The following is an 11,370-nucleotide window of genomic DNA, read 5'->3' as shown; positions in this document are numbered from 1 at the left end:
TCGATTTTGAAATTGAGTATTGTTCGCATTTGTATGAGTGTAGTCGATGAATCGATAAAGCAAGAACATATGAGTTTTGATTCGCAATTGGATTGATAATTGATGGATGATTCGTGAAGAAAAACGCGAAATCAAGGACTGTGAAATTGTTGTTTGCAAGAATTTAAAAACTCGATTGTGGAGTTGTTGATGTTCATTTTGCGAAAGTAAAACAATCGAGTGTTTGTATCTGTGAATCAATTTGAAGTCAATTGGGTTAATATTCGCATATGGGTTCAACATATGAATTTTTGATTTCGCAAGTTTAGAGTCCAAGAACTAAACTGTGTTCGCATCTGGAATGAAAATTTGGTGGTTTGCATTTGATTAATTAGGTTAAAATGCGAAGGTGATTAATGCGAATGGATGCGAAGGGTGTAAGAATGAAGATGCGAAGTATTTCACAGTAGAATGCGAATTGGGGAAGAAAACAAAAATTTTCAAATATTGTCCCTGGAGTTTCGCATTTTTGGAAATAAATATTCAACTTCGCAAATGGGGGTCATAAAATGATGAAATTGCACAATTTTTAAAGAGATACACACAGACATACGTAAGAGAAGCTTATTTTTACACATACACATACACATTGATGATCAATTGAGTGGATCGAATAAAGAATTTAAGATAGAAAATAATTAATAAACAACTTCTGAATCAAAGATAAACAGAAACCTTGATTAACAAATTCAATGAGAAGCAAAATTGAAGTCGCAGAAGAAGAAAAAAAATTTCAATTATACGATTAACACAAACATTGAGAAGCAATCATATTTGTGAAGAAAAACGCGAAGTCAAGGACTGTGAAATTGTTGTTTGCAAGAATTTAAAAACTCGATTGTGGAGTTGTTGATGCTCATTTTGCGAAAGTAAAACAATTGAGTGTTTGCATCTGTGAATCAATTTGAAGTCAATTGGGTTAATATTCGCATATGGGTTCAACATATGAATTTTTGATTTCGCAAGTTTAGAGTTCAAGAACTAAACTGTGTTCGCATCTGGAATGAAAATTTTGTGGTTCGCATTTGATTAATTAGGTTAAAATGCGAAGCTTCTTCTAATTTCGTCTGAGCTGCTTCAATAAGATCTGCTACTTCTCGAATGTAAGCAATGAGTGAGAGTATCAATTATCATTTTAACGATCAACTTCTCCCATAATGATATCTATAGTACCTAGTATCCTCATAATATCAGCCAATTTCATTCTTTTAACTAACTGAGGAAGAATTTGCAAATTAATAAACCCCGGTGGGTGAATTTTATAGCGCCAAGGAAAAACACCCTTATCTCCTATCAGAAAAATTCCCAATTCTCCCTTTGGTGCTTCGACTCTCGCATAAAGTTCTTGCTTCGACAATTCAAAAGTCGGAGAAAAAATAATAATTTATTATGATGCAATGGATTCATAGTCATGTCTTGCTAAGGTGCTTTATTAAGTATTTTCCACGCTCCTCGAGGCCATTGAATCTGCTGCAGATGTCATCACAGAAGAAGAAGCTGTTCTTCTTTTTTCTGCATCATGAATGCCCAGTCTTTCTCTGCCGTCAACTCGACGTCGTCGTCACCTGCAAGCCGACGACGAAACCCCTTGTCGGAATTCCAAACGGGAAGTGGAAGGAAGAGCCATGATGCAAAGAGGAAACGAAAAACACACAATACACAACGAAGAACATAAACAAACCTGGAGAACTGATCGACAGAAAAAGGAAGAAGAGTTGAGAAGCAGCAGGAAGGTTTGACGAATGGTGAAGGAACGTTTGACCTTACGTGGGAAAAACAAATAAAGAAGGAAAGATAAAGGCGGTGGGTGTGTCCAATGTGTTAAATCAGTTAAAGAACAGGGGTTAGAACCGTGTAAAGCAAAAATTAATGTGGCAGATATGTAAAAAGGAGTAATCATGTGGCAAAATTCTAATTTACTAAAAGTTCCTGTTCACCAACCCGTTTGTGAATTAATATATATAGAATTAGGCATACACCGGATTTAAAAAATATATAAACTATATATCCTAGGTCATGAATGCCTATTAGATTAAGATAAAGATTCTAGCACCACTCAGCCCTTGTGGCCATGGAGGTTCGCCTGCAGTGACTCCAGGGCATGAAGCAAAGCTTTATGTTTGCAGCGGGGGATTAGTCGGTGCGCGAAAACTGGCCCGGAAACCCTCGTTAGGGAAGTTCCCTTTCCAAAAAAAAAAAAAGATTCTATAGATTTATTAGAATTAGGCATAAACCGGATTTAAAAAATATATAAACTATATATCTAATAATAACGTATATATTTAAGTAATTAATAAAATATATATGGATTCATAGAATATATGTATGTATATAGTGTATGCCGTATGTCATCAGTTTTATTGGAGTAAAAGAAAAGGAAGGGTTTTATCAATAAAGCAATCAAACTACAAGGTAACAATCATGGACCAGTAATTTCTGGTGGGATTTTTCTGTTTTTGTGATCAAGTGCAGAAGGTATATTTATGGTTCGTGAGTAGTCGAAGGCATTTGATCAGAGGAATAGTTCAGTAAAGTCTTTTTCTTGACAGCAATTGACCATTCTTTTACACTTCATCTTCTTCACCAATCTTATCCCTTTCTCATAAATTCACTTTACGCTCAAACTTTTTGATTACCAAACCCTTGAAAAAACACTAATTTATCAGCCAAATTAATAGAGTTTTTTCGGATATAAATACGACTATGAATCGTAACCCATCGTCCACGTTTATTGTTCTTACTGGTGTACTCTTGTCGACTTAAATAAACATAACCGGTCTTCCTCAATAATTGCGAGACTTTCTTTCATATATAAATGAACAGCTAAATATCTATCTCTGAAATCCGAATTCGATTGCGATTCTTTTCAGATTCTCTTGAAATGGGGAAATCCCATTTTGTCGCTTTATTAGCTATGTTCTTCTTCTTCTTCTTCATTCTTCCGCTTTTCCATGGAGGATTCGCCATGGCTGCAGGGACCTCAGATGGATCAGAACAATGGGGTTACATCGAAGTTAGACCTAGTAAGCCACTAAACTTCAATACTTCAATTCTTTTTGTTTAACCCATTTTAAAAAATCCAATCTTTTGACATTCTTGTGTGTTTTTAAACACAGAAGCTCATATGTTCTGGTGGTATTATAAAAGTCCTTATAGAACTCAAGATTCAAACAACCCATGGCCTATAATTCTTTGGTTACAAGGTGGACCTGTAAGTACTTGTGTTCTTGACTTCATTCAAATGTGAAAAGTGAAAACATGTTTTGTTTTTCAAAAATGTGTTTTTGATCTTTTTTTCAGGGTGCTTCAGGAGTTGGAACTGGAAACTTTGAAGAAGTGGGCCCATTAGACTCTTTCTTGAAGCCAAGAAACTCTACATGGTTAAGAAAGGCAGATCTATTGTTTGTGGTATGCAATTATGAATTATGATACACTTTCTTGAACTATTGTTGTGTTTTTTTATTTCAAGTTATTTATATTTCTTGATCATATTTGTTGGAAATTAGGATAATCCAGTTGGGACTGGATACAGTTTTGTTGAAGATCGAGAGTTATTGGTGAAAACTGATGAAGAAGCTGCAACTGATTTAACGACATTGTTGATTGAAATATTTAATAGAAATGAAACTCTTCAAAAGAGTCCTCTGTATATAGTAGCAGAGTCTTATGGTGGTAAATATGCAGTCACTCTTGGATTATCTGCTCTCAAAGCCATTGAAGATAAAAGGTTAAAGCTCATTCTTGGAGGTATATACACAATATTTGTTCAAGATTTCCTATAAAGTTTACTTCTTTTGTTATATTTTGATTGATTTGTTGTCTTTTTCGATTGTTGTACGTAGTTTTCACTTCAAATTAACCATCTTTCTTGTGAAAGTACCAAAAATAGCACCGACCCTTTTCACAATGCGTGATTTTGGACAAATGGTGTAAATCTAGATGCAAAAAAAGGGTTGTTTTAAGGATAACTTTTTTGCACAAATGTCATGATCACGAACTCGATTTTGTGGGTTATGTGTAGGAATTGCGTTGGGAGATAGTTGGATTTCACCTGAAGATTTTGTGGTACTTTACGTTGAACAAATATAATTATGAACATAGTAAACATGATTTTAAATTTTCAAAAACTTTTGATATTGTAAATATTAGGTGTCGTGGGGTCCTCTTCTGAAGGATGTTTCAAGGATAGGCGACAATGGCTTGACACAATCAAACAGGTGGCTTCATTATTTCTATAGATTTGATTGTATTTTCTTTTTTTTTTTTCTGACAAATTCATGTCATGAAACAACAGTCTAGTTGAGAAAATAAAGCTGCAAATTGCAAATGGGAAACTGAGAGATGCTACAGAAACATGGAGTGATCTTGAAGAAGTGATTAGTGCCAATAGCAACTCCGTTGTATGTTTCACTTTTTACCCTTGTAAAAAGGGCAAATTACAACAAAACCATTATATTTTGGGCAGTTTTTCGGTTTAACACATTTGTTTTTCAATAAAAAAACGATTTTATTTTTTGGGTTATGTGTAGGATTTTTACAATTTCATGTTGGATTCGGAGATGGATCCATTGTCCATGTCAGCATCAGAGCTAATGACGAAAATAACCCCAAAGAAGAGGTACTCAAGATATCTTGATTCATTGAAGAAATCTCCAGGTGGAAATGGTGGCCTTGGTTACTTGATGAATGGTGCCATTAGAAAGAAACTTGGGATTATCCCAAATAATGTGGAGTGAGTTTTCTTTTATTAAATTTAATATTTTAATATAAATATATTCCATAAAGAATGTTTTTAATCTAATGATATCGATTACAGATGGGGAGGACAATCGAATCTTGTTTTTGCATATTTAGAAGGAGATTTCATGCGCCCAAGAATTAACGAGGCAAGATTTTTATAAATAAAAAACAAGATTTTAAATTTTGGAAAAAAGTTCAATTTTTTAACATGGGTTTCATTTATTTGTTAATTAGGTTGATGAACTCTTGAATAAGGGAGTCAACGTGACTATATATAATGGTCAAGTAAGATCTAATTTCCTTTTTTTATTAAATTTTGATTAATTTGGGAATCTTTATTGTTGTTGTCATTTTGGTGTTCTTTTTGTAGCTTGATGTTATATGTGCAACAAAGGGAACCGAAGCATGGGTTGAGAAGCTCAAGTAAGTTTGAATTTTAATATTCTCGTGGTGTTTATACTTTATCTAATGTGGAATTACTATCTTACCCTTGTGTTTTCTTTGAATGAAAAGGTGGGAAGGGCTAAAGACATTCTTGAACCTTGATAGAACTCCAATATATTGTGGAGATAATAGAATTACAAAAGGGTTCACCAAATCTTACAGAAATTTACACTTTTATTGGATTCTTGAAGCTGGTCACTTTGTAAGTTTTACACTTACACCCCCTCTAAGTTTTCTTTTAATATTCTTGTTATAATACTACACATCACTATATCGATCATTCTTTGAATCAATAAAATGTGGGACCATTTTTGTAATTTCCCTGTGAGAGAAGGGTCGTTTTGTAAACTTTAATACTCTCTCAAGATCAATTTTTTATTTTTCATTATTCTATTGAAATTTCTTTTTTCTTTTTCTATTTTTTTTGTTGAAATTTTCAGGTGCCAGTAGATCAACCATGTGTAGCATTAGAAATGGTGGGAAGCATAACTCATTCCTCTGTGTCTACAAAGTAAATGATGATTTGTAGAGAAAATGGAAAATAATAAATCGGAAAGTAGCTAAAAAACACAAAATTAGAAAAAGGTTACTAATTTTTATTGTTAATTGAATGTTGAAGCTAGAAATCGCACAAATATGAAGAATTGTGACTTTTGAAATGAACTTCAGATAAGTATGTATTATTATTTATTTCTGCATTTTATACATTTACTTAAGATGGCTTCTTTATCTTAATTTTTTTTAAATGATTACTGTTATTTATATATAAGATTACAACGATTGTTGGTGTATTAAAATAAAAAGACTTGTATTTAACTTTTAATAGAAACGTGGGTATATCTAATATATATTGTTGAGGCAAGAGGTAATTAAAGGGTTCACCAAATGTTATAAAATCTATATTCTACTGAATCTTTGGAGCTGGACACGTGGTAGGTCAACATCCACTATTCATGTCATATCAAAATTCATTATATGATATGATTTTTACTTTAGATTAATTATTATTTCAAGTAATACTTCTTAATACATAAAGTAACCGATATTTTAATATTCTCTTTTATTTATCTCAAGTATAACATTGTTTATATAAAATAGTGATTTATTTTTCTTTATTTAAATTGTTGGATTGTATTTTGATACTATGTTATATATTAAAAATAGTATATTACTTTAGAAGTTAAAACAGGAATTGGCAATGAGCATAAAACCCACATATGTTAATGTAAAAGTATTAGAATATATATACAAATGATTTAAAATCATGTTCATTCCTGTTTTACTTATAATTTTATAAAAAGTAAAAAGTAAGTTGATGACAGTTTTGGTTCCTGTGGTATGCTTGGTCATCGTTTTTGAAAAATTGATGCCATCACCACCATGGTTTCCAAATTAATCAGTTTTGGTCCTTGTAACCATCATCTAAGCTCTTCCATTAAATACACGTGAAATAACAGAGTTACCTATGTTTTGTCCTTTTTAATATATTAATATTTTAGAAACATCTATGGGACCATTTTTAGGCTAGTGGGCATGGACCCATTAAAAGGTTTGAGAGTTGTATATGGCATACCATAATGTTGTGAAGAGCAAATGAACACGACTCCCAATATCCTATCTATGTTAATTCATGTTGGTGTTATAATATATTGAAACCGAAAAAAAATATTGGCTGTACATAGTCTTTCTCTCTCAACATCATGTTATAACATAAGAACATCACCTATATTTCATGTTATAATATAATAGTGTTGTGTTGACATACGAGATGGCAAAGTTTGGGTGTTATAACATCACACCCATACCAAGTAGCCTTATAAATACATGATAGAACATAAATAAGCCCTAATCATATACGCTCAACTACTACGTTTCGTATCAAATTTTCCAAAACTAGGTCAAAACCGAAAAAATGTAATTTACTCAAAAATTATTATTACAAATTATTTTGAAAATAAATTAGTGATAATTTTTGTTCAAAACTAGAAGTAAAAGATCTGTGATTGTCAGTTTGAGGTGCCAACCTATTTAGCACCTTGGTAACTAAAAATTAAAGGAAACCTAAAAGCATTTCCAAGGGTTAACATACGATCATTTAAAATTATTATCACATCATCATTTCATTAACTTTAATTTATAATTAAATAACATTTTCAATGGTTAATCTCTTCTAATAACATTTTTCTTTAACTTTACATAATCTACCTTATATATATTTAAAATGTTCTTTAAAATCTTCTCCATTTAATTAGTCATTTTTAAAAGATATTATATTATATAGATTTTGAATGCCACAAACAAACGAAAATAGAAATAAAAGTATACCAAATCTTTATTTTATAAACGGAAAATACGAAAAAATTTAAGGTAAAGTTATAAATAAAGATTAAAAATATTATATAATTGTTATAAATATATATTTTATAAATAAAATGTCATTAAATATTTGATAGAAATAATTAACTTCAAAATAAACCAATCAAACATTCAAAACTAAAATACAATTAAGGGGTAAAAATAAATATGATTAAAAGATGAGGGGGTGATCGATGTCGTTGTCTCAATAAAAAATAAACCAATCGTAACACCTTGTTTTTTAGGTATTCCTTTTATACCCTTGTTATAAGAAATATTGGCAAAATGGGTCCCTTGTAGCATTTGAAGAAAAATGCATTCTCAGTTGGACATTATACGTCCTTTATGGAGGTCATGCATTAGGAACGATATGTGTCCGTTGTGGACGCTATGCGTTCTTGGTCTGGACTCAAAACCCTAATTTGTAGGGTTTGGATCATATTTAAGCACAATTATAGCCTCGTACACTTCCTTAACTCCATCCTCCATTCCTCCTTGACCTCATTTTGAAACCCTAAAGTGTGTGAGTGCATTTTGAAGCTTTGAGTGTCTTTTTGGTTCCATTTTGCTACTCTTGGTGGTGAAGGAAGAGCTTAAAGTTGTAGTGTTTCACTCAAGGCCTTGGATCCAACATCTACACTCCTTTGTGAACCTTCTGGATGTATAAAGCACTAACATTGATGAGTATTTCATTTAGATCTAGTTTTAGCTTAAAGTTGGCACCTTTTTGTTCCAAATCTTGATCCTTGTGAGTATGGAGTACTCCAGGACCTTTGATTTGTCCTTCCAAATGTTTTAAGGTGTGTTAAGTCATAAAAATGAAGTCTTGGTCGTTAGTTTCTTTCCATGCATGTACTAGGATATCTTATTGGGTTAAGAAGTGAGGGTTTTTTATATTAAGCACTTTTTAGCCATGCAATACCATAAATTTGCAAACTCTATGGTTAACGCGTTAGTTTAGGGCTAGATCTAAAATTTGAGCAAAAGCGCTTAAGTATTAAGCTCTTAATGGAAGAAAAAGGGATCAGCTGGAGAACGTCATGTGTTCCCTATAGAACGTCGTGTGTCTGTTCCGGATGCCATGCATTCTGAGCTGGTTTGACTTTTTGACTTTGACCAAGTTTAAACTAGGGGCATTTTGGCTATTTTGAGTTGTAACATGAGTTTTGGTCACTGTTCTCTATAAAGGTGACCGGTAGAAGGATTTTCGAAGCAATGCGTTGTTACAACCTTTTCATTTGTTTGTGACATGCATCTTCCCACTATATCCATGGGTCGAAGGCAGTAATGTCGGCTCATTATATCAGTTATGAAGTATGCAAGATGTTATGTGATATATGTGTTTGTATGATCGGGTTGAAATACACCCTAAGGTGGGGCCTACTATTGTATGTCGGGTTAAGATACACCCCAGGGTGGGCCCCACTATGGCATGATCGGGTTGAGATACACCCCAGGTTGGGGACCACTATGGCATGTTCAGGTTGATATATACCCCGGGTCGAGGCCCCAGGGTGGGGCCCATATTTGTTTATTAGGTTGAAATATAACCCAAGGTAAGGCCCAGTTGTATGTTTGGTATGTGGTATTTTGGGGGGACTCGCTAAGTTTTGTGCTTACAGTGTAACATCCCAAAATACATGATAAAAAATTTTCATTTTTACCCTAAGAAAATCATTGTTTTCAAACAATCCCATCTCTAATCCAAGTATCAAAACACAAATATTTCCAAAGATCAATATATCATAAATCTCTAAATCATAACACTAAAGGATGTGCACAGTCACGTCTTCATCTTTCCCTGGTTATCAAAAGTACCTTAAAAATAAACTTAAATCATAAGCCAACGTTTAATGAGTTTCCCCAAAGTACCACACACTACCATACAAATAACAGCATGCATGCATGCATGAGCCTTCGGTGTAACTGGACCGCCGCACCTGGCCTACAGTTGTAACACCATGTTCGGGATTATTCTGTGAGTCAGGGCCGTAGGCCAGAAATCGATTGTGTAAAGGATTTGGGACTTAAATAGGCGATGCTTAGACATTTTAGAAGGAGGTAATGATGGTTATGAGATCTAAACCTTTGAATTGTGTTTTAGAGTCAAAGGGTAAAACGGGAAAAGTCATAGACCAGGTTCTTACATGAAATATGAATTTTTGTTCGAGAAGTTTTTAGTCCAATATAGTTAGATAATATTCTATATCTCTTCAATACCTTTCTGTGGATATAAAGAACATCAAAATCGGAGTTAGAATAAATAAGTTATGTCCGTTTGAAGTTTGGTCGATTTTGGGTGAAGTTGAGTACGTTCGGCGTACTCAATGTGTACGGGCGTACTAGGACATCCCTAATACGCTGGGCGTAATTTGAGTACGTTGGGCGTATGCGACCGGTGCCCAAACCCTATTTTCGTGGTTTGAGCCCTATTTAAGCTTCTTAACTCCCTCAAACCTACTCCATTCTCAGTCTCCACCCCTCCAACACCCCTTCCATGAAACCCTAACCCTAGTTGAGCCTTGTGGGCTAAAAGAAGGTGTTTTTGAGTGCTTTTGAGTATTCATGGTGCACCTTGGAGAAGAAGGAACTTCTTGGAGAAGTGTTGGTTTCATTGGAGCTTGTAGATCTGGACTTTGTTCACCTTGATCTATATTCTAGAGGTATAAAGTTTGAATCTTGATGATGCATTTCTTAGATCTAGCTAGTTTTTAAGGTTATGAGCTTTTGGTTTTAGTGCATAAAGTTTAGATCTTGAAATTTTGTGACCTTGTTATGGATAAAGTTGCAAACTTTATCCATCTAAATATCTTTTGGATTCAGATATGAAGGTTGGAGACTTGTACTTAATGGATTAAGTTGAAAAAGATGAAGTTTTGGGTCCCTTTGAGACTTAAAGACTAGATCTTGTTTGTTGGGACCATTCTAATGGATAAAGTTGGAAACTTTATCCATTATAAAGCTACCATGAACCATAAAAATTTGATCTTGGCCCTTCTATTCCTTCTATGCAAGAGTTGTGATGTCTTATTAGGTTAACAACTTGGGGTTTGGGACATTATGCACTTTATAAGCATGCAAAGTCATAAAGTTGGAAACTTTATGACTAAGGACATCATTTTGGGCTTGGATATGAGTTTTGGATGTATGAATTAATGGAATAAGCTCTTAATGGAGTTTTGGGACTGGGTTGCGTACGTTGGGCGTACCTAGTGGTATGTTGTGCATATGCGGTCAGCGCCCCACTTTTGGTCAACATCAGAGTATGCTGGGCGTACTCTCTTAGTACGCACGGGGTATTCTGCTGGGAAGAAATACTGACTTTTAGACCTTGATCGTTGACTTTGACTTTGACCAGGGTTGACCAAGTTTAACCTAAGGGCATTTTAGGTAATTTGATTTATAGTTAAGATCCAGGTTCCTGTTAATTGTATAGTTGACCGGCAGATATAGCTTTTAGAGCAGTGATTAGTGTAACTATTCTTTTAGATTGTTGTAACGCCCGCAAATCCGGACTAGTCAATTTAGAGACAATAAGTGTCGAAAATGACTTTTCTACAAAGGATTATTTAGAATAAATAATCTTAACCAAGTTTTAGAATATGTCTCAAGGTTTCCGTACATATAAAGAACGCCGAAATCCGAGTTATAACGAAGAAGTTATGACATGTTGAAGTTTCGCAACGGAACCGACACGATACCGGGAAGCGTAAATAGTGAATTTACGATAGAGCAAGATTTAGCCTTAGCAATCTAAACAAAAGTCATAGAATATGTTAAACTAAGAACATC

General features: G+C 33.7%; 1 protein-coding gene across 1 annotated transcript; it reads left to right on the top strand.

The window, feature by feature from the left end:
* The first annotated feature begins 2,573 nt into the window (after nucleotides 1-2,573).
* On the top strand, nucleotides 2,574-5,958 carry LOC145001123 (serine carboxypeptidase-like 51). Its single transcript, XM_078960468.1, has 13 exons — nucleotides 2,574-3,062; nucleotides 3,156-3,250; nucleotides 3,340-3,447; nucleotides 3,546-3,786; nucleotides 4,061-4,104; nucleotides 4,189-4,256; nucleotides 4,334-4,439; nucleotides 4,569-4,771; nucleotides 4,856-4,925; nucleotides 5,014-5,064; nucleotides 5,150-5,202; nucleotides 5,293-5,425; nucleotides 5,664-5,958. The coding sequence occupies exons 1-13, from the start codon at nucleotides 2,921-2,923 to the stop codon at nucleotides 5,736-5,738; spliced, it is 1,389 nt and encodes a 462-aa protein (XP_078816594.1). The 5' UTR covers nucleotides 2,574-2,920; the 3' UTR covers nucleotides 5,739-5,958.
* Nucleotides 5,959-11,370: the final 5,412 nt, after the last annotated feature.

The sequence above is a fragment of the Lactuca saligna genome, chromosome 6, assembly GCF_052625555.1.
Source record: "Lactuca saligna cultivar CGN05327 chromosome 6, ASM5262555v1, whole genome shotgun sequence".
Taxonomy (NCBI): domain Eukaryota; kingdom Viridiplantae; phylum Streptophyta; class Magnoliopsida; order Asterales; family Asteraceae; genus Lactuca; species Lactuca saligna.
Note: the sequence above shows the minus strand (reverse complement) of the source record. Positions and strands in the feature narration are given on the sequence as shown.